General features: G+C 42.0%; 1 protein-coding gene across 1 annotated transcript; it reads left to right on the top strand.

The window, feature by feature from the left end:
- The first annotated feature begins 958 nt into the window (after positions 1-958).
- Positions 959-27,954, top strand: dipk1c (divergent protein kinase domain 1C). Its single transcript, XM_071329138.1, has 4 exons — positions 959-1,737; positions 20,929-21,612; positions 25,843-26,007; positions 27,384-27,954. Exons 1-4 carry the CDS (start codon positions 1,522-1,524, stop codon positions 27,642-27,644), a joined length of 1,326 nt encoding a protein of 441 aa, XP_071185239.1. The 5' UTR covers positions 959-1,521; the 3' UTR covers positions 27,645-27,954.

Raw genomic sequence — 27,954 nt, 5'->3', positions numbered from 1 at the left:
GGCAGCTCTAGCTGACAAATGGAGTTTTTGGAAAGGTGGCATCCTATGATGGTGCCACGTTGAAAGTCACTGAGCTCTTCAGTAAGGCCATTATATTGCCAATGTTTGTCTATGGAGATTGCATGGCTGCATGCTCGATTTTATACACCTATCAGCAACAGGTGTCACTTATTTGAAGGGGTGTCTGCATACTTTTTTGTGTATATATTGTATCTATTTAGTATTAGTGTACCAAGTTTGACACTTGTATCACAAAGTGGAACGAGCTCTGGTATATTTGGTTCTTAGCCACTGGACTAAAAGTTGTTTCCATGCTACAGATGACTCTACAGCCATCGACAGACTTCTTTCTGTCCTGCACACTTGTTACTCTTGCTCCGAAGATCGCGTTAAAGATTCCCTGAGATAGAGTGAGAGTAAAAGATTCCCTGAGATACAGTGAGAGTAAAGAGAGAATGAACTGGGAGAGGGAGGGAGAATGGAGCAAGAAATGTCATTTCCAAAATTAGAAAGTTCAATTAGCGTCTCAAACATGATCCTTCCAGTGAACTTTTTGTATTTTCTAAGACTGAGAGTAAAAATAAAACCTTCAGACCAAATCAAATGAAATCAGTTCAAGGCGACTGTATTTCACTTGCCGTATTTCATCAACATTTACAAATAGAGCAATTATCAGCGAGAGTAAGGGGACCTGGTCTGTTTCTACGGTTATGCCTGTTATGTGTGGCACAGGAGAAAGCACAAATATAATCATTAGAATTGGCAGCACACTCGACAGACACAGCAGCACAGGGACTACAGTAAGTCTTGTCCCAGCTGCCGTGGTAACGTTAATTAAAGAAAGAGTGTTGTTCAGACGACCCAAAAGGAGGCGCGTCCACAAGAAGGGGGCGGGAGGCAGAGGAAAGGGGGAAAATGTGGGGTGAGCAAGATAAGAGGGACCGATTGAAAGGGAGACGGGGAAAGAAATAAGGGATAGAGGGGTAGAGATCGGACGGGAGAGGGAAACTGCATGGGAGTCTCTCCAATTTGATAGGAAGAGTGTAGAATAGAAGAGCGGACTGGCGGTGCACGCACTAAGCATAACCTCTCGACCAGAGCACTTGACTGCGCTCATTCAAGAAAAACACACGCATACAAAAACAGACACACACACAGAGGAAGGGGCTGGGAGCCGGGAAGGCAACCCAGGACGAGAAAAACCGAATGGGGCAAAACGCGTGAGTTTGAGAACCAACAGAAGTCGCAAGGGGGAGCGGGGGTATTCCAGAGGGGGGGGCTCCAGACAAGCGCCAGCCAGCCAGCCATGGGAAGCAGAGAGGCGGGAGAGAGAGAGAGGGTAAACCAGAGGAGCGTGTACCCAGCAGGACACAGACCCTCACCAGCAGCCCTGCAGCTTCCCAACACCAGACGGCCACTTATCCCAGAGATGCGAGACAAGCGGGATGAGAGGGGGTCGGCTAGCTAGCTCTCGCTCCTGAGCAGTTTTACCAGGGGTGGGAGGGGGGTTGCAGTCCACAGATGTGGTCGTTGCGGAGGACCATGGGGCCGGGTCCATCACGGGGTGGCTGTTTGCTCAGGTGGCTGGGGTTGAAAATATGCCGCAGGAGCACGCTGGTGTTCGCCTTGCTCTGGTTCGGCACTTGGGTGTTCCTCAATGGCTTGGTGTTTGTGCATCGGACCATCCTCTCCGACTACTGCACGGATGACAAGAGCAAGAGGATACTGCAGAGAGTGGTGAGTAGCCTACGGGGGATGGAGGGCTCACGCTTCTATTTTGATGTTGACACTGAACTTGAGGTTAGTGTGTGTTTGTGTGTGTGTGTGACAAACATGCCACAAACCACATACTAAGCAAAATAATGTAACAGGTTAAGATAATGTAGACTTGGTCTTGGACAAATACCTTTTTAATTCCACCGACCAACACTCACGCAATTAAGCTGAATTGACTTAACTGAATCACAACTCAATTGAAGAGCATTCCTAAGCAGTATTAGACAATAAACCTCCCTTATTCTTAACCTCCTCTGGGCTACTGCACAGCAAATTAGCCAGTGTTCTAAACATTTTATTTAACACGGTGTGTTATATCAACGCTGAAAGTGTCAAGACTGAGGACCTATATAGACACCATAACAGTGTTAAATTAACCCACTGCTCTGTGTAAAGCCTTATTCAAATAGCTTTTTCTAAACTGAGTTCCTTGCCTTCTGAGTAAATTGTAGATTTACCACCCATGACTGTATTTGTTAGTGAGAGAGACATGGTGGTTGTATTTGGATTTCAGCAAGTGATATCCTAAGTGAACATTTCATCATAATGTAATTTTTTTATGAACACAATTTAACACTGGTGTATATATATACATATATATATATATATATATATATATATATATATATACATATATATATATATATATATATATATATATATATATATATATATATATATATATATATATACTGTATTACTGTATATAGACAAAACACTTTGTGTTGATTTAACATGCTGTGTTATTTAAATAAAAAACACTGGAAAATTTGCTGTGTGTATGAAGCCTATCATATTTATGCCTTTTAATACAATTGCTCTATGCGCCCAGAGTCCACAAACAATCCCAATGTTTACTTAGGAGACATAATTATCTCTGCACTGCCATGCTCTCTACCAATTACACCGACTAATGTTTCAACCCCAGCATCTTTATGTAGCCCTAGAGGCGTTTCACGGACTATGCATTTCGTGGACTGCAATTCTGTCTGGGATTACTTCTTGGTTCTAAAGTTTTCACATAAATCTCCCTTTGAACCAGTGGATTACACACAGTATTGTGTGTGCGATGAAATGGTGGAAAGGTGCCAAGTTTGCAGCATTTTTCCTGAAGGGAATTCCACTTACAGGGTAGAATTAAAAGATTAAACAAAAGTGACAAACAAACGTGACGAGCAAATATGAGACATGGCTGTAGAAACAGGTGCCTTATAGTAAATCGACACGGTTCTATGACCACAGTTGCTTTTATACAGTTCAGTTGGTAAAAATCCAATAGGATAAATATTTGATTGTCTATGCCTATTTGTGTACAATCTGCCCAATCAGGTATACAGTGCCTTCAGAAAGTATTCACACTGCTTGACTTTTTCCACATTTGTTATGTTACAGCCTAAATTTAAAATGGATTCAATTGAGATTGTGGGTCACTGGCCTACACACAATACCTCATAATGTCAAAGTGAAATTATGTTTTTCGAAATGTTTACAAATGAATTCAAAATGAAAAGCTGAAATGTCTTGAGTCAATAAGTATTCAAGCCCTTTGTTATGAAAAACCAAAATAAGTTCAGGAGTATAAAAATGTGCTTAACATGTCACATAATAAGTTGCATGGACTCACTCTGTGTGCAATAATAGCGTTTAACATGATTTTGTAATGACTACCTCAACTCTGTCCCACACATGCAATTATCTGTAAGGTCCCTCAGTCGAGCAGTGAATTTCAAACACAGATTCAACCACAAAGACCAGGGAGGTTTTTCCAATGCCTCGCAAAGAAGGGCACCTATTGATAGATGAAAAAGACAGTGGATATCCCTTATCCCCTATCAATACACCCAGTAACTAGAAAGATACAGGTGTCCTTCCTAACTCAGTTGCTGGAGAGGAAGGAAACTACTCAGGGATTTCACCATGAGGCCAATGGTGTCTTAAAATAGTTACAGAGTTTAATGGCTGTGATAGGAGAAAACTGAGGATGGATCAACAACATTGTAGTTACTCTACAATACTAACCTAAATGAAAAGAAGGAAGCCTGTATAGAATAAAAAATATTCCAAAACATGCATCCTGTTTGCAATAAGGCACTAAAGTAAAACTGCAAAAACTGTGGAAGAAATTAACTTTATGTCCTGAATCAACACAATCTCACACTAAATTCGTACAAATATGTACAAAAAGTATTTCAGCAGATTTTGTGTGTTTTTGTGTGGCTTAATTCGTGTGAAAATAAATGTTTTTAGAGCAATGCATGATGGGCAATGGTGTTCTACACTGCCTTTTTTCGTGTCCCACATTTATTTATATATAAACAAACGTGTTAACAACCCACTATTGTTAATCAACCAGGTTGTCACCGAAATCATTATAATATAATAGTAGCCTTTCATTTTTTATTAATGCCAATACGGTTTTCTATGCTTGGGATACTGGTGCACTTGTAGTCAGAAAGGCTGTTTTTTCGTGTAGGCAACAGTGGCCTACATGATTTTGTTCATAACACATTTAATATTTTGTGGAGCCTGCATTACACTAATTTCTTCATAATGCCTTTAATACAAGGCTCCATATTTTCGTGTTCATTACACAAAGGCTTTTTTGGGGGGGGGGTATCGATGAAGGTATTTGATTGGGGAATAGGGATACATTTTTATGATGGGAAATTATAATACACACTATTATACACGCACACAAACACTTAAACACATATACACACACTCACTTTGTTTGTACTCATGTTATAGCCAACTCTTGATTTTTGTCTGAATTATTTGTAATAAAATATTTTTATCTAGTTGTCATGTATTCATTATCTTTAACTGGTTAAATGTTTGTAGTTTGCATCTTTCAGTAATGATTAACATGGATAAATAGTCATACATCTCTGCTTGATTTAGCGTTTGATATATTTGGCATTTGTAAACATATTCTGTATTTCCACTGAAGAAAGCAATAAATAATCAACACACGACTGGAAATAAAAGGACACCTGTTATAAAACGAAAATTGCTCTCCGTAAATAAATGGTGAGAAATGCTCAGTCTGAAGCCATTCGGCTATGGGTTTCACAACCTTATAATAATGATACAAGTTATATCAGCTTTAAAAGGGTTTATTTACAAAGTCTGGGGTATAACATGTTGGGCAAAGTGATATAGGAGAGTCTGACATACAACCCCTAACTTGAGTTCAGTCTTCGCCAATGAGAACCAAGAGCGGCCTAGCTTCGTCCTTCATGACTGGGAAAGGCCTAAATTCTAGGCTGTAGAAAATCCTACAGCCATCTCTTTAGATGTGTAACCTTTATTTAACTAGGCAAGTCAGTTAAGAACAAATTCTTATTTACGATGACGGCCTACCAGGGAACATTGAGTTAACTGCCTCGTTCAGGGGCAGAACGACAGATTTTTACCTTGTCAGCTCGGGGATTTGATGCAGCAACCTTTCGGTTACTGGCCCAACGCTCTAACCACAAGGCTACCTGCCGCCCCAGATCAGAACAAGAGGGTTCAACAGTGATTGATATTACTGGTTTCCATCCTTAAAAAGGATAGTTGTGTTTTGCCGCGTAACACACATTATTTGTCTACCCATATGATGTGGATCACTGTCAGGTTATTAGATGTATTAGATGTATAATCTTCAGTAACAAAAGAACATCATGGTTGTAATAACACTTTAAACAGGCTGTTTGTAAATGTGTAGAATGTGTTTGTTTTGGGTTTGTTTTGGGTCCACACTGGTAAGTTTACTTATGTAAATGAGACAGTCACAGAGGATTTTCTTCTGAATAACTGGTCAGGGTATAGCACTTTCCATTCAGCTTCAGGCAACTTTGGTGTGAGGCTGGATCACACCTGTAGTGACTACTTCTATCCGTCACACCCATTGTTGCTTCTCCATTGTTCACTAGATACATCAATGTAATTACACCCAACGCAATGTTGAAAAACAGAATGTTTTTATACCACATAACTAGACCTGAGCTGGACGGGATCCCAACGCTGCCACCAGTGTAGCGGAAGAAAGTGAAAGCTGCAACAGGGACTCTAACCAAGGCTCATACGTGGCAAAGTGAGCTCTAACGGCCGTTGACATGAAAGCCGAGTAGGCGTCTGAGCAGAGGCAGTAGGCCTACAATGCTGGCATATGCCTTGCTACAATAGCCTAAGTATATAACATGATCAACACGACCGCAATAATCATCATGAAACGGCCTTGGAAGTGCCATAAGTGTAAGCCAACATAATTCATTATTTTACATGAATCTGTTTAACTGCATTGATATGGCTTAATTGATCATAGTCCAGACTCGTTATAGTTGCAAAAACCATGCAGTAGCACCAAGGGAATTGGAACCAAACAGATTTTTTTTGCAGGTCTACTGTGTCCCCATATTAATTGGTAAATTAATTTCCCATCATGAAAATGAATCCCAAATCCCCAATAAATGCAATCCTCATAAAATACGACATCGCATTAGTTTCCCAAAGTATTGTAGAAAACAGCATTGGTATTAATAAAACATTCAAAAAACATAAGGCTACTATTTTCTTATAAGTATTTTGTTGATTAACAATACTGAGTTGTTAACATTTTTATATATATAAATAAATGTGGGACACAAAGAAATGCAGTGTAGAACACCATTTCCCAAAATGCACTGCTCCAATAACTTTCAAAAGTCCCCCCCCCCCCAAAAAAAATGATATTCATATGAATGAAGTCGCACAAAAATTGGTTTTTCCCTACAAAAAGGCATGAAATCTGCTGAAATACTTTTTGTATATATTTGCACGAATTGAGTGTGAGATTGTGTTGCCCGAATACAAAGCCTTATATTTGGGGCATATCAAATCAAATCAAATCAAATTTTATTAGTCACATACACATGGTTAGCAGATGTTAATGCGAGTGTAGCGAAATGCTTGTGCTTCTAGTTCCGACAATGCAGTAATAACCAACAAGTAATCTAACCTAACAATTCCACAACTACTACATTATACACACACAAGTGTAAAGGGATAAAGAATATGTACATAAAGATATATGAATGAGTGGTGGTACAGAACGGCATAGGCAAGATGCAGTAGATGGTATAGAGTACGGTATATACATATGAGATGAGTACTGTAGGGTATGTAAACATAAAGTGGCATAGTTTAAAGTGGCTAGTGGTACATGTATTACATAAAGATGGCAAGATGCAGTAGATGATATAGAGTACAGTATATACATATGAGATGGGTAATGTAGGGTATGTAAACATAATATTAAGTGGCATTGTTTAAAGTGGCTAGTGGTACATTTTTACATAATTTCCATCAATTCCCATTTTTAAAGTGGCTGGAGTTGAGTCAGTATGTTGGCAGCGGCCGCTAAATGTTAGTGGTGGCTGTTTAACAGTCTGATGGCCTTGAGATAGAAGCTGTTTTTCAGTCTCTCGGTCCCTGCTTTGATGCACCTGTACTGACCTCGCCTTCTGGATGATAGCGGGGTGAACAGGCAGTGGCTTGGGTGGTTGTTGTCCTTGATGATCTTTATGGCCTTCCTGTGACATCGGGTGGTGTAGGTGTCCTGGAGGGCAGGTAGTTTGCCCCCGGTGATGCGTTCTGCAGACCTCACTACCCTCTGGAGAGCCTTACGGTTGTGGGCGGAGCAGTTGCCGTACCAGGCGGTGATACAGCCCGACAGGATGCTCTCGATTGTGCATCTGTAGAAGTTTGTGAGTGCTTTTGGTGACAAGCCAAATTTCTTCAGCCTCCTGAGGTTGAAGAGGCGCTGCTGCGCCTTCTTCACGACGCTGTCTGTGTGGGTGGACCAATTCAGTTTGTCCGTGATGTGTACGCCGAGGAACTTAAAACTTTCCACCTTCTCCACTACTGACCCGTCGATGTGGATAGGGGGGTGCTCCCTCTGCTGTTTCCTGAAGTCCACAATCATCTCCTTTGTTTTGTTGACGTTGAGTGTGAGGTTATTTTCCTGACACCACACTCCGAGGGCCCTCACCTCCTCCCTGTAGGCCGTCTCGTCGTTGTTGGTAATCAAGCCTACCACTGTAGTGTCATCCGCAAACTTGATGATTGAGTTGGAGGCGTGCATGGCCACGCAGTCGTGGGTGAACAGGGAGTACAGGAGAGGGCTCAGAACGCACCCTTGTGGGGCCCCAGTGTTGAGGATCAGCGGGGTGGAGATGTTGTTACCTACCCTCACCACCTGGGGGCGGCCCGTCAGGAAGTCCAGGACCCAGTTGCACAGGGCGGGGTCGAGACCCAGGGTCTCGAGCTTGATGACGAGTTTGGAGGGTACTATGGTGTTAAATGCTGAGCTGTAATCGATGAACAGCATTCTCACATGGGTATTCCTCTTGTCCAGATGGGTTAGGGCAGTGTGCAGTGTGGTTGCGATTGCGTCGTCTGTGGACCTATTGGGTCGGTAAGCAAATTGGAGTGGGTCTAGGGTGTCCGGTAGGGTGGAGGTGATATGGTCCTTGACTAGTCTCTCAAAGCACTTCATGATGACGGAAGTGAGTGCTACGGGGCGGTAGTCGTTTAGCTCAGTTACCTTAGCTTTCTTGGGAACAGGAACAATGGTGGCCCTCTTGAAGCATGTGGGAACAGCAGACTGGGATAAGGATTGATTGAATATGTCCGTAAACACACCAGCCAGCTGGTCTGCGCATGCTCTGAGGACGCGGCTGGGAATGCCGTCTGGGCCTGCAGCCTTGCGAGGGTTAACACGTTTAAATGTTTTACTCACCTCGGCTGCAGTGAAGGAGAGCCCGCAGGTTTTGGTAGGGGGTCGTGTCAGTGGCACTCTATTGTCCTCAAAGCGGGCAAAAAAGTTGTTTAGCCTGTCTGGGAGCAAGACATCCTGGTCCGCGACGGGGCTGGTTTTCTTTTTGTAATCCGTGATTGACTGTAGACCCTGCCACATACCTCTTGTGTCTGAGCTGTTGAATTGCGACTCGATTTTGTCTCTGTACTGGGACTTAGCCTGTTTGATTGCCTTGCGGAGAGAATAGCTACACTGTTTGTATTCGGTCATGCTTCCGGTCACCTTGCCCTGGTTAAAAGCAGTGGTTCGCGCTTTCAGTTTCACGCGAATGCTGCCGTCAATCCACGGTTTCTGGTTTGGGAATGTTTTAATCGTTGCTGTGGGTACGACATCGTCAATGCACTTCCTAATGAACTCGCTCACCGAATCAGCATATTCGTCAATATTGTTGTTGGACGCAATGCGGAACATATTCCAATCCGCTTGATCGAAGCAGTCTTGAAGCGTGGAATCAGATTGGTCGGACCAGCGTTGAACAGACCTGAGCGCGGGAGCTTGTTGTTTTAGTTTCTGTTTGTAGGCTGGAATCAACAAAATGGAGTCGTGGTCAGCTTTTCCGAAAGGGGGGCGGGGGAGGGCCTTATATGCGTCGCGGAAATTAGTATAACAATGATCTAGGGTTTTTCCAGCCCTGGTAGCACAATCGATATGCTGATAGAATTTAGGGAGTTTTGTTTTTAGATTAGCCTTGTTAAAATCCCCAGCTAAGATGAATGCAGCCTCAGGGTGTGTGGTTTCCAGTTTACAAAGAGTCAGATAAAGTTCGTTCAGGGCCATCGATGTGTCTGCTTGGGGGGGAATATATACGGCTGTGATTATGATTGAATAGAATTCCCTTGGTAGATAATGCGGTCGACATTTTATTGTGAGGAGTTCTAGATCAGGTGAACAGAATGACTTGAGTTCCTGTGTGTTGTTATGATGATCACACCACGTCTCGTTAATCATAAGGCATACCCCCCCGCCCCTCTTCTTACCAGAAAGATGTTTGTTTCTGTCGGCGCGATGCATGAAGAAACCAGCTGGCTGCACCGACTCCGTTAGCGTCTCTTGAGTTAGCCATGTTTCCGTGAAGCAGAGCACGTTGCAATCCCTGATGTCTCTCTGGAATGCTACCCGTGCTCGGATTTCATCAACCTTATTGTCAAGAGACTGGACATTGGCGAGTAGTATGCTAGGGAGTGGAGCGCGATGTGCCCGTCTCCGAAGCCTGGCCAGGAGACCGCCTCGTTTGCCCCTTTTACGGCGTCGCACAGGGTCGCCGGCTGGGATGAGATCCATTGTATTGGGTGGAAGGCAAAACACTGGATCCGTTTCGGGAAAGTCATATTCCTGGTAGGAACGATGATGAGTTGACGTTAATCGTATATTCAGTAGTTCCTCCCGACTGTATGTAATGAAACCTAAGATTACCTGGGGTACCGATGTAAGAAATAACACATAAAAAAAACAAAATACTGCATATTTTCCAAGGAACGCGAAGCGAGGCGGCCATCTCGTTTCGGCGCCGGATGTTGTATCCAAAACATAACTGATTACCATTCTTCATATTTTCAAGCATGGTGGTGGCTGCATCATGTTATGTGTATTCTTGTCATCGGCAAGGACTGGGGAGTTTTTTAGGATAAAAAGAAACGTAATGAGCAAAATCCTAGAGGATAACTTGGTTCAGTCTGCTTTCTAACAGACACTGGGAGAAGAATTCACCTTTCAGCAGGACAATAACCTAAAACACCAGGCCAAATATACACTGGAGTTGCTTACCAAGATGACATTGAATGTTCCTGAGTGGCCTAGTTATAGTTTTGACTTAAATCGGCTTGAAATTCTATGGCAAGACTTGATAATGGCTGTCTAGCAATGATCAGAAAACATATTGACAGAGGTTAAAGAATTGAAAAAAGAATAATGTGCAAATATTTTACAACCAGGTTTGAAAATCTCTTAAAGACTTACCCAGAATGACTCTCAGCTCTAATCGCTGCCATAGTTGATTCTAACATTTATTGACTCAGGGGTGTGAATACTTATGTAAATGAGATATTTCTGTTCTCATTTTAAATACATTTGCTTCAATGACAAAAAAAGACAAAATGTGGTAAGGGCAAACACTTAAGTACCAATTGCTTATTGCATTGCTACATCATTAAATCCCAATGAATCATTTTGGTAGGGAAGCCTGAACAAACAAAATACAGAAGGTAATAATAGCTAGATTTTGTATTATGATTAAATGCAGGCAATCCATTGTCTCCCTTCAACATGTACTCTGCCAGCTTCATAAATAACACCAAACACGCTTTGAAATAATGCAGCCAGTCTAATTTATCATGTGGCGAGACAAGAAATGAGCACAAAATAGGCAAATAGTGGTTGTTTTTGCTACAGGCCATCAGTCATTCGTTTCTGGTTTTGGCTTTGCTGCAGGGCCTTATGTTGGCCAACCTCAAAAAGTATCCCACTCTTTAGGGTCAAACTGACCAATGATTTACTGGTCAGCAATGGTAGGACGCAAGTAAAAACGCCCCAACTCTGTATTTGCTGTCTGAGTCTATATTCCTATTCAGACAAAGTTCCTGTTCTGTCTGATTACATTCATCATTATTTGTTTGCATTAGTTGCAACACAATCATAGTATTCATATTATGTACACACATACAGTACTCAGTATTTACTCTGAGTACATTCTGGTAAAATGTACAGATAAAAACATGTTAAGGCTAGGCGTGTGTAGATTTTCACATTTTTAAGGGATATTTCATCATGGCCTATAGATTATTTAGCTTTTAATCTACATTTCATTGCAAAGGAGGCTATATATATATATATATTATGTGGCTTGAGGCGACCACTGAGGATTGTAGCTAAATTGTATATAATGTAACAGTGAAGTGTATTTTTAACTAAGCTACTAGATGAAAACTATCACACTGATACCTTGTGAACCTATTACTACAACCACACACAGTGAAGGCAGTAGGTAACTGTGTGAGCGGACCTTGATGGAAATGCCCAATATCCTGATGATACAGTTGAAGTCGGAAGTTTACATACACTTAGGTTGGAGTCATTAAAACTTGTTTTTCAACCACTCCACAAATGTCTTGTTAACAAACTATAGTTTTGGCAAGTCACTTAGGACATCTACTTTGTGCGTGACACAAGTAATTTTTCCAACAATTGTTTACAGACAGATTATTTCACTTATAATTCACTGTATCACAATTCCAAATGGGTCAGAAGTTTGCATACACTAAGTTGACTGTGCCTTTAAACAGCTTGGAAAATTCCAGAAAATTATGTAATGGCTTTAGAAGTTTCTGATAGGTTAATTGATATCATTTGAGTCAATTGGAGGTGCACCTGTGGATGTATTTCAAGGCCTGCTTTCAAAATCACTGCCTCTTTGCTTGACATCATGGGAAAATCAAAATAAATCAGCCAAGACCTCAGAAAAAAAGTTGTAGACCCCCACAAGTCGGGTTCATCCTTGGGAGCAATTTCCAAACACCTGAAGGTACCACGTTCATCTGTATAAACATTAGTACACAAGTATAAACACCATGGGATCACACAGCCGTCATACCGCTCAGGAAGGAGACGCGTTCTGTCTCCTAGAGATTAACGTACTTTGGTGCGAAAAGTGCAAATCAATCCCAGAACAACAGCAAATGACCTTGTGAAGATGTGGGAGGAAACAGGTACGAAAGTGTCTATATCCACAGTAAAACGAGTCCTATATCGACATAACCTGAAAGGACACTCAGCAAGGAAGAAGCCACTGCTCAAAACCGCATAAAAAAGCCTGACTACGGTTTGCAACTGCACATGGAGACGAAGATCGTACTTTTTGGAGAAATGTCCTCTGGTCTGATGAAACAAAAATAGAACTGTTTGGCCATAATGACCATCGTTATGTTTGGAGGAAAAAGGGAGAGGCTTGCATCATCCCAACTGTGACGCACAGGGGTGGCAGCATCATGTTGTGGGGGTGCTTTGCTGCAGGAGGGACTGGTGCACTTCACAAAATAGACGGCATCATGAGGAGGAAAATTATGTGGATATATTGAAGCAACATCTCAAGACATCAGTCAGGAAGTTAAAGCTTGGTCGAAAATGGGTCATCCAAATGGACAATGACCCCAAGCATACTTCCAAAGTTGTGGAAAAATGGCTTAAGGACAACCAAGTCAAGGTATTAGAGTGGCCGTCACAAAGCCCTGACCTCAATCCTATTGAAAATTTGTGGTCAGAACTGAAAAAGCATGTGCGTGCAAGGATGCCTTACTAACCTGTCTCAGTTACACTAGCTCTGTCAGGAGGAATGGGCCAAAATTGACCCAACTTATTGTGGGAATCTTGCAGAAGGTTTGACCCAAGTTAAAGGCAATGCTACCAAATACTAATTGAGTGTATGAAAACTTCTGACCCACTGGGAATGTGATGAAAGAAATAACATCTGAAATAAATCATTCTTTCTACTATTATTCTGACATTTCACATCATTAAAATAAAGTGGTGATCCTAACTGACATAAGACAGGCAATTTTTAGTAGGATTAAATGTCAGGAATTGTGAAAAACTGAGTTTAAATGTATTTGGCTAAGGTGCATGTCAACTTCCAACTTCAACTGTATATACAGGGACTAACATTGACCCAATATTGCTATGGTTTCTTGATGTGCAGTTAAGCATATCTACAGCTTGGAACAACTTCTCACATTGGTAAGTGGGCATATACACTCATTTCATCACTTCTCAGCTGGCAATAGGGACTTTGTGGTTTAGATAGCATTACGTAGCTGTGCTTCAAAGCCCGGAGCAGACATGAAAGTGTCTGGATGTGTTCAGGACTATTGTCTATCTGTGAGAAGTTCAGTCAGAATAATCAAAGAACGGTATCATCCTCTGAGGATTTCCTCAGGTACAGTCACATTTGTTTGTCGAGTTGCAATATCCATGAAATCTCTTTTCTCGTCCATAATGATAACAGACAAAAGCAAACGAAGGGAAACAAAACAACAACAACAACAAATGTAGACAGAACTGAACTTCAATTTGAATATAACCTAAAAAAAACTCATTGGAATGCGTGTTTACTTCCTTATCTAACCACATAAAGACCCACAACACCACCCCACACCTAGTTGTGCTACTGTATGTAATAGATAGTACTAGAAATATGAAAGTTTACAGGTTCCGATGTTGGATCTTAATTTGATCACCAGGTTTCAAGACAACTTTCCCTGCAATGCAGGACATTTTGAACTTTTAGTGTATTTGAGGTTTAAAAAGGCATCTGCGCTTTGTAATTCCCACCTTGACTTGATTTTCCCTTAAGAAAAACGTATCAACCCTACAAAAATGTCCATTCATTATAATCCACCTAATAATTCAAATTTCCCGTTGCTACAGGATTATTTTACTGCTCTAGCAAACTGGCACAAATTAAGATCCTACATCTATCTGAATGCTAAATTAACAAACTAAATCATAAAGGATCCCATTCAAAAGGCTATGTTGTGAGTCCTCTTTTTAAACAGTGGAGCCATCTTTTCGGAGGTCTTTTGGCAGCCTTTGCCAGTTGAACAAACCCCTTAAGATTTTTACTGCACACCTTAATAGCTTTCTGCTCCAGGGCTTACACTACAGCTTGGCTATTTTATTATTTATTTATGCATTTAACCAGGCACAGATGGCAATGCCTGGAGAGAGGGAGTGGTGCCAAGGCCACTTCAATGTGAATTCTAATGATGGTTGTGTTTCATAGGATAATTACAGTACGCTACTGTTTTAAAAAGTATACATTATATATTGTGCCATCTGTAAAGTAACTGTAAATATGACATTGTGTTCCTTTTATACCATGCCATTGTGAATAATATGATTGGTTAATAATATTGTGATAATTCCACATTTTGTTGTGTTACAGCCTGAATTTAAAATTGATTATCTTTTGATTTTTCTGTCACTGGCCTACACACAATACCCCATAATGTCAAAGTGGAATCATGTTTTTTGAAAATGTTACTAATTAAAACCTGAAATGACTTAAGTCAATAAGTATTCAACCTCTTTGTTATAGGAAGCCTAAATAAGTTCAGGATTAAAAATGTGCTGAACAAGTCACATAATAAGTTGCATGGACTCACTCTGTGTGCAATAACAGTGTTTAACATGATTTGTTAATGACTACTTCATCACTGTACCGCACACATACAATTATCTGTAAGGTCCCTTAGTCGAGCAGTGAATTTCAAACACAGATTCAACCACAAAGACCAGGGAGGTTTTCCAATGCCTCGCAAAGAAGGGTACTTATTGGTAGATGGGTAAAAAAAGAAAAGCAGACATTGAACATCCCTTTGAGCATGGTGAAGTTATTCATTACACTTTGGATGGTGTATCAATATACACAGTCACTACAAAGATACAGGCGTTCTTCCTAACTCAGTTGCCGGAGAGGAAGGAAACTGGTGACAGTTACAGAGTGTTATGGCTATTATAGGACAAAACTGAGGATGGATCAACAGCATTGCAGTTACTCCACAGTACTAACCTAATTGACAGAGTGAAAAGAAAAAAGCATGTACAGATATAAAATATTCTAAAACATGCATCCTGTTTGCAATAAGGCACTAAAGTAATATTGCAAAAAGTGTGTCAAAAAAATGTGTCATTAACTTTTTGTCCTGAATACAAAGTGTCATGTTTGGGGCAAATCCAATACAACACATTACTGAGTACCACTCTCCATATTTTCAAGTATAGTGGTGGCTGCATCATGTCATGGGTATACTTGTAATCGTTAAGGACTGGGGAGTTTTTTAGGAGAAAAAAAAACGTAATTGAGCTAAGCACAGGCAAAATCCTAGAGGAAAACCTGGTTCAGTCTGCTTTACACCAGGCACTGTGTCACGCCTGTTCCTGTTCCTCCCCTCCGGCGTACGACGTCGCCAGAGTACTAACCACCGGTCCTGGGATTCATCATTACACACACATGGCTCTCATCATTATGTGCACCTGTGAATCATTATGGTTCACACCTGGACTCCATTACCTTCATCATTTCCTCCCCTTTATATGTCACTCTCCTAGGTTCACTCACCAGTTGGTATTGTTCTTGTGTATCGGCGTACTGCCTTATGTTAGTGTCGTGTTCTTGGTTTTGTTGTTTTATTAAAACGTTTCACCTGCTTCCGACTCACCGCCCCATCATTACACACTGGGTGTTGAATTCAATTCTCAGCAAGACAACCTAAAACATAAGACCAAATCTACACTGGAGTTGCTTACCAAGAAGACAGTGAATGTTCCTGAGTGGCTGAGTTACAGTTTCTTAAAAGAATAATGGGCAAATGATGCACAATCCAGGTGTGTAAAGCTCGTAGAGACTTACCCAGAAAGACTCACAGCTAATCGCTGCCAAAGATGCTTCTACTCAGTATTGACTCAGGGGTGTGAATACTTATGTAAGTGAGATATTTCTATATTTAATTTTCAATAAATTTGCTAAAATTTCAAAAAACATGTCACTTTGTCATTATGGGGTATTTTGTATAGATGGGTGAGCGAAGAAAAATATTTAATCCATTATGAATTCAAGCTGTAACACAACAAAATGTGGAATAAGTCAAGGGCTATTAATGCTTTCTCATATGGAGAAGGAACAGGTCAGAAAAATATAATATTAATATAATGTATGTGGTAACTTTTGTGTTTTTTATTATGTGCTAGTAAACCGGCTGTTTGAGATTAAAAACAATATGACGAGGGCTTGAATCCCGCAGCTAAGCGATCAGATCATGCAACACTAGGCTACTGAATAAAGGGGTTTAGTTTCCAGATAAGCAGCAATGAAGTTGTATATAGTGCATACATACGTAATTATGGGATACTAGTACTTCCAGTGAACTGGACTTCTCGATAAAACAGGCCACCCTCTCAGTGCCCTCAAAATGAATGTATTTATTGTTCTTCTTCGTTTAAAATGAATAAACACAATAAAGTCCACCCCACATTCACACTCCACACAATAAGAGCAATTATGGCATGATGATTTACAGTACTGGCTTACATTGGCCGTGAGTGAGTCCAAATAATTATCACATTGTTCCCGCTTAGCAAATCGAGCCAAATGTATATAATCTAGGCTACAATGTATATATTTCAACGATTGTCTGTCGAATAATGGGGAACAAAAGATCTTCTCTGGACGTATTTGAGCATATCTTTGTTTTCAGACACATTTTTCCAGTGAGAGAAATCTTAGTAGAGCTAAGGCCACTGTTGTAGGACATTCCAGACATGCCGACTCTGACCAGTGCTTGGGCCAGACTGCGCTCCGCTCCACGGACCACAGCACACTGGTCCACTGCACTTTTCTTGTGTGAAACTTGTGAACTGTCATGTGAACTGAAGCCACTACAGTTCAGCCATTTACAATGATTGTACAAAATAAGTACGCTTTTAATAACAGGAAACGAACCGTATTTATGACACATGCATTGAACTAATGTAATTCTGAGGGATTAGTTTGTTATTACATAAATGCCAAGGGACATTGCGTTATTTAGCTCCCTTACCCATTAGCTAATAAGATTACAGAATGGTGAGTACTGTAAAACCTATACTGCCACTTCCAGGTAGATTCTCTTCATATGTAGATGGCTTCAGTTTTCAGAATAAGAAGTGTGTGTAAACAGGCAGCAGTTTGTGAACTTTGTCTGTTTGATTGAATCCCAGTCATAGAATAGGAATAAAACATAAATGGTGCAATTAAAAGGCAAATATTTGATAATAGAAAAGTGGACGAATCTTTGCAGTGGTGCAGACGTTTTGGTAAACCTTGCTATTGGGCTAAATTAAAAATGAATGTGATTAGCTTTTGTTGGGCCTTTTAAGGTCTATGTATTTGGACTTTAGTATATGGAATGTGCCCCAGAGATGGAGTTTGGGCTTTGCCCAGCCAGCAGCGATTTCCCTGATTCTGATTGATGGCCAATACAATTTAATGCTTTGTTCATTGCCTTTTTGGGGATTTCTTGACATAAAATGTAAAAGGAGGAAAAGTACAGAAAGCAAACACCTGCTGATTATTTGTTGTTGCTGTTTCGACCCTGTAATCATGATGATGTGACTTGGCTGGTTAACGAAGGTTCATTAATGACTTGGGCTACTTCAAAGTCTGGAGTGTGTTGTTTCCCTGAGCCCACTTATTCACGTCATTAGCTAGAGTTTGAAATGCCAAACAAACATGCTGTGGGCGTCAGCAGGGCTATTTATTGACTTTCACTCTTGTGTTGTATTTTGGCTTCTCTGTACATATCCACATCTGACAATACGACATGTGTAACTATAGCTGAAGCCATTGTTTCTCCACAAAGCAATTATATGTACATTGTAAACTCCAATGCTTACACAAATGCAAGCAAAACCTCATGACAGAGTCCAAACACCACAGTGGGAAAGTTTACATACAAACAGAAGCTAAAAACAGCTGCAGTCTGAAATTACGCAAGTCCCAGGAAATCCAGGGAATTAAAATGGATGTGTGGAACTTGGATGCCTTGCTGAGAAGGAAAAAAGAAAAGAAAATAGACGAACCAGCCTGGGCTAGATGCCTAGGCTGGGATATTATGGCCACGGCACCGGTTAGCCTACACGAGGCCGAGAGATAGCAGGGGTGCATTAGGGGCCTCAAAATAATTGCAGGGTTCTCTGAGTTCAGCCCTCTGGAGATAAGGGGAGGACACTTAGGCCTTTCAGATGGCTGCAATGACCGTCAAACTATGTGATACAGCTCAAGACAGGCCACTTTCATTTGTGTTGTCACCCAGCCTAACAGATAGCAAAGTTGGAGAGTAGGAAAGTCTGCCAATACAACCATAGTATGAGACTCAATATCAGGCACAAGCCAAGCAGAGATGGATGAGAATACTGTTCACTCTTTTTCATTTATTTTGTGAAATATACACTACTGGTCAAAAGTTTTAGAACACCTACTCATTCAAGGGTTTTTCTTTATTTTTTACAATTTCCTCATTGTAATAGTGAAGACATTTAAACTATGAAATAACACATATGGAATCATGTAGTAACCAAAAAAGTGTTAAACAAATCAAAATATATTTTACATTTTAGATTCTTCAAATAGCCACCCTTTGCCTTGATGACAGCTTTGCACATGCTTGGCATTCTCTCAACCAGCTTCACCTGGAATGCTTTTCCAACAGTCTTGAAAGAGATCCCACATGCTGAGCAATTGTTGGCTGCTTTTCCTTCACTCTGTGGTCCGACTCATCCCAAACCATTTCAATCTGGTTGAGGTCGGGGGATTGTGGAGGCCAGGTCATCTGATGCAGCACTCCATCACTCTCCTTCTTGGTAAAATAGCCCTTACACAGCCTGGAGGTGTGTTGGGTCATTGTCCTTTTGAAAAACAAATGATAGTCCCACTAAGCGCAAACAGATGGGATGGCGTATCGCTGCAGAATCCTGTGGTAGCCATGCTGGTTAAGTGTGCCTTGAATTCTAAATTCTAAATTCTAAAGTCAGACAGTGTCACTAGCAAAGCACCCCCGCACCATAATACCTCCTCCATGCTTTATGGTGGAAAATACACATGCAGAGATCATCTGTTCACCCACACCGCGTCTCACAAAGACACGGCGGTTGGAACTAAAATTCTCCAATTTGGCCTACCAAAGGACAGATTTCTTGGCCCAAGCAAGTCTCTTCTTATTATTGGTGTCCTTTTGTATTGAATTCTTTGCAGCAAAATCGACCATGAAGGCCTGATTCACGCAGTCACCTCAGAACAGTTGATGTTGAGATGTGTCTGTTACTTGAACTCTGTGAAGCATTTGTTTGGGCTGCAATTTCTGAGGCTGGTAACTCTAATGAACTTATCCTCTGCAGCAGAGGTAACTCTGGGTCTTCCATTCCTGTGGCGGTCCTCATGAGAGCCAGTTTCATCATAGCCCTTGATGGTTTTTGCGACTGCACTTGAAGAAACGTTCAAAGTTCTTGAAATGTTCCGTATTGAATGGCCTTCATGTCTTAAAGTAATGATAGACTGTCGTTTCTATTTGCTTATTTGAGCTGTTGTTGCCATAATATGGACTTGGTATTTTAACCAGGTGACTTCCTCATGAAGCTGGTTGAGAGAATGCCAAGAGTGTGCAAAGCTGTCATCAAGGCAAAGGGTTGCTATGTGAAGAATCTCAAACATTAAATATATTTAGATTTGTTTAACACTTTTTTGGTTACTACATGATTCCATATGTGTTATTGCATAGTCTTTCTTCTTCTACAATGTAGAAAATAGTAAAAATAAAGAAAAACCCTTGAATGAGTAGGTGTTCTAAAACATTTGACCGGTAATGTACATATGATTATGACACATGGACCAGACTTAACTACAAGTTGTTGTTATGTTAATTATTTTGTAACACATCTGCAATGAACATAAAACAATCACTAAATTGTAATGAAAATAAATAGTCCACAACCACAGTCAATTATTATCAGTGAAGTTACTGTTGAATTACATGTAACTACATGTTATTTGACCAATTAATTCACTTCAATGTGTCACTACATTGTGTGCATGTGAAGTATGACCTATGCTTGTAGGCTTGCAATTTCAATGCAAGCCTGCAAGCCTAGAGAGGAAAGGGCGTGGAAGGACCAATAAACATTTGTGAGGGATGGTGATAAGAGAAACAAAACTATGGCTAACGTGTTAATGCCATGCCACCCAGTCAAGGCTATTAGGCATCTCGCTGAAATCTTGAGAGAATCAAGATGACAGCTGTTTACTTTGGAATGTAGGCAGAGAGGGAGTTTCTATGTAATCCCCCTAGGAACACTAATCATTTCCAACCTCTGGATGTACATCTATGCACTGAGACGTACAACAATCACATAAGCTCGCGAATCGGAGACATAAAAAGCAGGTTAAATAGAGGGCGAAGCTGTAGTGTAGTGGGATGTAATTTAATTCACCATCAACTGAAACATTTTCAGACAAATGTACTCCCTTGTGCAGGATTGTCCATTTTCATTTCAGTAGCTCAACAATACAGTGCCATTCCCTTATTAGGATGAGACGTGGACTACAAATCACATTTTTCAAATCTGCTGTTCACAAATAAACGTTGTTTCCTGCAAAATTGTTGGTGCCTCATCATTTTAGAAAAAAAAGATTTGCAAAAAAACAACAATGTTTTGTGACTCTGCCATGACAACCTTACTATCTACACCAAAAATAATTAGATTTTGTCTGTCTGTGTCTCTGTCTGTCCCAGTGTGAGGAGTACCGCGAGGGCGCCCTGACTGGTGACCTGTGCGAGGACCTGTGCGTGAGCGGCCAGGTGGAGTACAAGCGCTGCCTCTACTACGAGAATGGCAAGAAGGTGATCGAGGCTCGGTGGCGTGGCACTCCCGTGGTGCTCAAGTCCAAGCTGGAGAACTTCTCCTCCTACGAAAGCCTGGGCCTCCTGGAGTACCAGGACCCGGCCGAGGAGCTCTCTCCCCTGGACGTGGTCTTCTACGCCACCCTGGAGATCAGGAACTCCCTGGGGCTGGACATGGGTGGCAACGCCTCGCTGCCACCGCTGTGGGGCCAGAGGATGAGGGAGCGTGGGCGGCCCTACTCGCGGGCAGAGCTGGCATCGCTTTGGTCCCTGCTCCAGCAGGAGGAGTACGTCTTCCTGAGGGTGCTGCAGGACCTCAGCCGCCACGTGGCCAAGGTGCTGGGTTCCTGCGGGCACTTCTACGCTGTTGAGTACTTGTCGGCGGGCCACGCCTGGGACCAGAACATATTCTCTCTGGAGGAGGTATCGGCGGGCCCATGGACGGCGAGGGACATGGTGCACCGCATCGCCCTCAGCTTCCTAGACATGGCGTGGCGCTTCGACAATGACTTCTCGCACCGCCTCCACCTGTGCGACATCAAACCAGAGAACTTTGCCATCCGGAAGGACCTTACGGTGAGCTGACCACTTTTGCACACATACACACACATACGAACACACTCACACACAGAGTACACTCATAGACACACACGCACATGCTTCAAAGCAATAAGTTGCTGACTCTTTCACACAGGAACGCTAAAACAGCATGGAAGGCTCGTTTGGAGAGAAACCTGTCATTAAAACCGTCCCAGAGCGGCTGCTGGGTACCCCTCACAGATCTGAGATCTGCTTCTCTTTAGTGGGGGGAGTTCAGATTCTTTCTGTGTAAACAAGAAAAGGTCAGATTTAGCTCCCTTTTTCATAGTAAAACAGTAATGATCCACACAATACTGCAGCACATTCATCCGCAGAGTGCAAACCGTTTGATGAGAACAACGCGCCATCTGAAGAATGATGAGGCTCCAAGTCGTTTCATTGTTTCCCACAAGGTTAAAAAACAGCCGGTTGTGCCATTTTTCACAATTATATTACGTTGCTTTTTAACATGGAGGAAGCCCATGATCCAGGCAACGCACCGAGGAATAGGATTAGAGATGTATTTAAATATGCTCGTTGGGGACTCCCCCTATGCATTCAACGATATAAGTTTGTCTGAGTTTCACCTGAGTTTCTCTGTTTGAAACCTATGCTGACTCTGACCTATGAAGGACTGAGAGCAAGGTGCATATACACCTCACGTTGCATTTTTGTACCCCAATTGTGCCATCAGTGTGTCAATAATCAGTACAAAACGTGTTTTATTTCTGCTGATGGGTGATTCAAAGCATAGACAGATATCCAAATGAACTCTTTCTGAGTAGCCTAGATGAGACAAGGGGAATAAAAAGCGAACATCATTAACACAAAAGCATAGTGTTACAATAGAGGGTATTACAATTTATTAACAGTCCTCTCTGGTAGGCACCATTTTCATTTGATTTCCATAAAAATTGTAAAAACTTGCCAGGGCCATGAAGAATAAGCTGTTTGAGCAATCAATGAAAAACACATGTATTATCTTTAGAGTGAGTAGATTTATTTCTATTTTCATTCAACTTGGCTTAAGTTGCTGTACACCAATTGCTCATGTTGGCGGCAGCATCCGAAACCGGAGAACATTAGTTTGACGAGGCCCTCGATGAGATAACCATTGTTATAAGGACATCATTTAGTTTGCATAACAGTTAGCATGCCAAAACCCAAATTACCTTTTGAAGTAAAAAAAGGAAACATGCAAGAAAAAAAGAAAGATGGAAGCTTTAATTTGGCTTGTGAATGTTCTGATGTTTTTGTTCTCTGTGTAATTGCGGGTAAGTTTACACTTTATCGACAGCATAGACACTAAAAAGATGACGCTGTTTGAAATTAAATACAATATTCTCGTCCCTATTATGGTTTACATAAACCGTGAGCTCATTTGATAGTGTGGACAAAGACCAGGAGAAAGGAGAGGAGTCCTAAGGAGACTTGTTATTGTCTTTCGGCTGCTGCGTCGTCAAAAAAAAGTATCCTTTCAATCCCTCCTTTCTTTTTATTTCAAAAGTACATGTACAGTGGGGAGAACAAGTATTTGATACACTGCCGATTTTGCAGGTTTTCCTACTTACAAAGCATGTAGAGGTCTGTAATTTTTATCATAGGTACACTTCAACTGTGAGAGACGGAATCTAAAACAAAAATCCAGAAAATCACATTGTATGATGTTTAAGTAATTAATTTGCATTTTATTGCATGACATAAGTATTTGATCACCTACCAACCAGTAAGAATTCCGGCTCTCACAGACCTGTTAGTTTTTCTTTAAGAAGCCCTCCTGTTCTCCACTCATTACCTGTATTAACTGCACCTGTTTGAACTCGTTACCTGTATAAAAGACACCTGTCCACACGCTCAATCAAACAGACTCCAACCTCTCCACAATGGCCAAGACCAGAGAGCTGTGTAAGGACATCAGGGATAAAATTGTAGACCTGCACAAGGCTGGGATGGGCTACAGGACAATAGGCAAGCAGCTTGGTGAGAAGGAAACAACTGTTGGCGCAATTATTAGAAAATGGAAGAAGTTCAAGATGACGGTCAATCTCCCTCGGTCTGGGGCTCCATGCAAGATATCACCTCGTGGGGCATCAATGATCATGAGGAAGGTGAGGGATCAGCCCAGAACTACACGGCAGGACCTGGTCAATGACCTGAAGAGAGCTGGGACCACAGTCTCAAAGAAAACCATTAGTAACACACTACGCCGTCATGGATTAAAATCCTGCAGCGCACGCAAGGTCCCCCTGCTTAAGCCAGTGCATGTCCAGGCCTGTCTGAAGTTTGCCAATGACCATCTGGATGATCCAGAGGAGGAATGGGAGAAGGTCATGTGGTCTGATGAGACAAAAATAGAGCTTTTTGGTCTAACTCCACTCGCCGTGTTTGGAGGAAGAAGAAGTATGAGTACAACCCCAAGAACACCATCTCAACCGTGAAGCATGGAGGTGGAAACATCATTCTTTGGGGATGCTTTTCTGCAAAGGGGACAGGACGACTGCACCGTATTGAGGGGAGGATGGATGGGGCCATGTATCGCGAGATCTTGGCCAACAACCTCCTTCCCTCAGTAAGAGCATTGAAGATGGGTCGTGGCTGGGTCTTCCAGCATGACAACGACACGAAGCACACAGCCATGGCAACTAAGGAGTGGCTCCGTAAGAAGCATCTCAAGGTCCTGGAGTGGCCTAGCCAGTCTCCAGACCTGAACCCAATAGAAAATCTTTGGAGGGAGCTGAAAGTCCGTATTGCCCAGCGACAGCCCCGAAACCTGAAGGATCTGGAGAAGATCTGTAGGGAGGAGTGGGCCAAAATCCCTGCTGCAGTGTGTGCAAACCTAGTCAAGAACTACAGGAAACGTATGATCTCTGTAATTGCAAACAAAGGTTTCTGTACCAAATATTAAGTTCTGCTTTTCTGATGTATCAAATACTTATGTCATGCAATAAAATGCAAATTAATTACTTAAAAATCATACAATGTGATTTTCTGGATTTTTGTTTTAGATTCCGTCTCTCATAGTTGAAGTGTACCTATGATAAAAATTACAGACCTCTACATGCTTTGTAAGTAGGAAAACCTGCAAAATCGGCAGTGTATCAAATACTTGTTCTCCCCACTGTATATAGCTCCAGGTGATACTTTGTTTTTTACCGTGCAGCTGATCCCTTATTTAGTTTTCTCATGTGATAATAAACAGAGAAAAGGAATTCTCTGTTTTATACTGGGGGGTATATTGAAAGGGTGTATTGTGTAGAGTATATTAAATGTTGGGGGGGGGGGGGTATACAGTATAGGGGCTATATTGTATATTAAAAGTATATTGGGAGTATATATTTGGTTGGCTTGCATCGTTGCGTTAGCAGTGGTAAGTGATACATAGAAAGGATACCAATTACTATCATATCTGTCAGATCTACAGCTCCTTAAAGCGCTATGCTGATTTGGCTGGACATGATGAGTTGAAGAGCAATGTCGAGAATACCATCTCTTATTTTCACCGATCACCAAGGGCTCTATTCAGTCTGTGTCGCTGAAGCATTAGAGATTGCGCTCTAGAAATGTGAAGGTCATTTCCCGATTGAGCCGACATACCGTGAATGCAGTCTCCTTGACCACGAGAACATTGCCTTTAATTGTCAATCACGCTATGAAGCGCGACTTCCCGCGATACGGATTGAATGGAGCCCTTAGGATTCTTTCTACCTTTCAGGATTCGACAGTGACGTGTTTTTTTTGTTGGTGTTCTGAGTGTTTGCTACAAATCAGCTGTAGCTGACATGAAGTGCTGCGGTGGAGTCATTCCTCACGGGCCGTCACTTAAGCAAAGAGGACGATTATAACAAGCCGTACAGATGAAACGGAATCCCAACGCCTTTAAACAACAGCATGTGTGAAAATGTTATTATTTTTTTTTTTTACTGTATAATTCCATGTCAATGAGATTCAAAATATCTCCCACAGGAATAGTTGCAATGTGGCTTTTCTTGATTTATTCCTTTTACCTAAAAAAAAAGAACAAGTGGTGAAGGTATAGGGAGATAGGCGAAAGTAGTGAACGTAAGTGAAGATACTGAAAATAAATGAGGCGAAATAAAATACATTTGGTTGATTGATACGGATATTAAACCCGTGCCCTCTGGGGTCAATGTGGGCTCCGAAGTTGGCAGCAATGCAACTCGATCAGACTCCGGGCACTCACTCACCTCTCTCCGTGCTGTTGTGCAGGTGGTGGCTATAGATGTGGACATGGCTTTCTTCGAGCCCAAAATGCGAGACATCCTCGAGCAGAACTGCACTAACGACGACGACTGCAACTTCTTCGATTGCGTCTCGAAATGCGACGTGAAGACGAACAAGTGCAGCTCAAAGCGGAGGAATAGCAACCTGCAGGTAAGTGTGATTGCATCGAAATATGAACGTGATTGCATGTTATTTTCAACTCACTCTACATCTCACCATTAAGTCAGTTATTCAATTATTGGGTTGGTTGCTCCTCTGAAGAGCTAAACTGGAGCACTCAACTTTTAATTATTTTTAATTACGAATGTGTAGTTGAGCGCTTCAAGGAATGCTAATTGCTTATGATAACACTATGGAATTTCAGTGCATGATTATAATACAAGAACCAACCCAAGATAGATAAGACCTCAAGAGACTATTTCCCACTTTCGCTGTAAACACAGAAGAAATCCCTTTCGCTGTAAACACAGCAGATGTCAGCTTAAGCAGAAATCACCTTTACGGCCCGGGATTCAATACGATCGTGTTTTTTGTCAGCATTTTAAATGCTATGTTTCCGCGTTTGCGGAGACTACATTCACAGTTGACCTTTCAATGTTGACCTTTCAATGTTGACCTTTCAATGGCACATTGTTCAAATCCCGGCCTAATCCGGCCTAAGACACAATGCAGTACAAAAGCGCAACATGACTGCAAAAGAGACAGGTTGGAATGTCTGAGAAATAGTGGACAAATTAAACTTTTTGGTAAATTAGTGGTGTTTGAATTTGTTGATAAAATGCGGGACATGATTGTTTGGTTGCGGGACGCTGGACAAAAGGCCAAAATGCGGCACGGTCCCACACAATCCGGGACATGTTGTCACCCTTGTCAATACCTAGTCTTTGACATAAAATGCGTCCAATTGATAAGTTGAAATACTGTCGTCACTCATACTGCCGGATGCCCTGGAGAAGCGGAGAGCTCCCAGACAATGTCGCATACGTGATGACACCAGGTCCACCTCAAGGCCACAGGTGGCTGCTGCGAATGATACCTTTCCTCCGCTCCTGATCACTTATCGCAACCCTCGCTGACCCCTACCTCTCCATTGTACTGCCTGCCATCCAGGAGACAATGGTGGCTTTGTCTTTAAACGATTGCGGGGGTCAAGGAGACGATTTGTGTCTCGGGGGCTCTCGTCCCCTTCAAACAGGCGTGTAATAAGAATATGACTGATGATGGCCCCGGTGATAATGAAATAAGAACTAAGGAACAGTAGGTTACTCTCACAATGACCAACCCCCCTCCCCTTTTCTCTTGTCCACCCCTCTTTCTTCTCCTCTCTGACTGTCCACTTCTGTCATCCCCCCTTCCCCACTTTCCTTGTGTTTCTGACTGTCCCCTCCTCTTCTCTCTCCTCTCTGTTACCCCCCTTCCTCCTTTCCTCTTGGGTCTCTGACTCACCCCCTCTTCTCTCCTCCTTTCTTCGCTCCTCTCTGGACTGTCATCCCCTCTTCTCTCCCCCTCTCTTCTGCTCTGGACAGGTGATCTGTCAGAAGATCTTCAGGCCCTGGTTCTCTCCCACGCTGCTGGGCGCCAAGGCGGGCCTCCCCCTCCAGGTGGACCTCCAGCGGGCGGTGCAGGAGTGCGCCGAGACGCCCTGGGGAGAGGACGAGGAGCGTCCACAGGCCGTCCAGAAGCGCTTGCTGCACCTCCTTACGCGCCTTCTCCACCAAGGGACCTCCTCTGAGCGTGGGGGCGCAGATGGAGAGGGCGTTCACTCCCACACAGCTCTTAACTTCTGAGACATTGCACTGTTCACCCTCACAAGAACTATACACTGAAGAAAACAATCATATTGGCTTCATGAGAGTTATTTAAAGTGTCTAGATGTTTTGTGGTGTGGTTCCTGCGGACTGATACTGGTTGTTGATGTAACAAAAGATGCACTGATGGTGGTAGTACTGACTATGTGTCTTTAGTACCTACAGTAAGCAGACAATGGCAGTTTCTGAGGTAGAACTGCAGAATCTGCCAATAATTGGTGGTCTATCAAGCAAGTGGTTGTTATTTGAGTCATCATTACATTAAATAAATGCAGATACTTTCTTTGAA

Source organism: Salvelinus alpinus, chromosome 10 (assembly GCF_045679555.1).
Source record: "Salvelinus alpinus chromosome 10, SLU_Salpinus.1, whole genome shotgun sequence".
NCBI classification, from domain to species: domain Eukaryota; kingdom Metazoa; phylum Chordata; class Actinopteri; order Salmoniformes; family Salmonidae; genus Salvelinus; species Salvelinus alpinus.
This window is presented reverse-complemented; position numbering and strand designations above follow the sequence as displayed.

Bases quoted from the DNA above. Each gene is read 5' to 3' on its own strand.
- dipk1c (XM_071329138.1), top strand. From the start codon at position 1,522: ATGTGGTCGTTGCGGAGGACCATGGGGCCGGGTCCATCACGGGGTGGC. The intron at 1,738-20,928 runs GTGAGTAGCCTA...TGTCTGTCCCAG, and splicing joins AGAGGATACTGCAGAGAGTG to TGTGAGGAGTACCGCGAGGG. The intron at 21,613-25,842 runs GTGAGCTGACCA...GCTGTTGTGCAG, and splicing joins CCATCCGGAAGGACCTTACG to GTGGTGGCTATAGATGTGGA.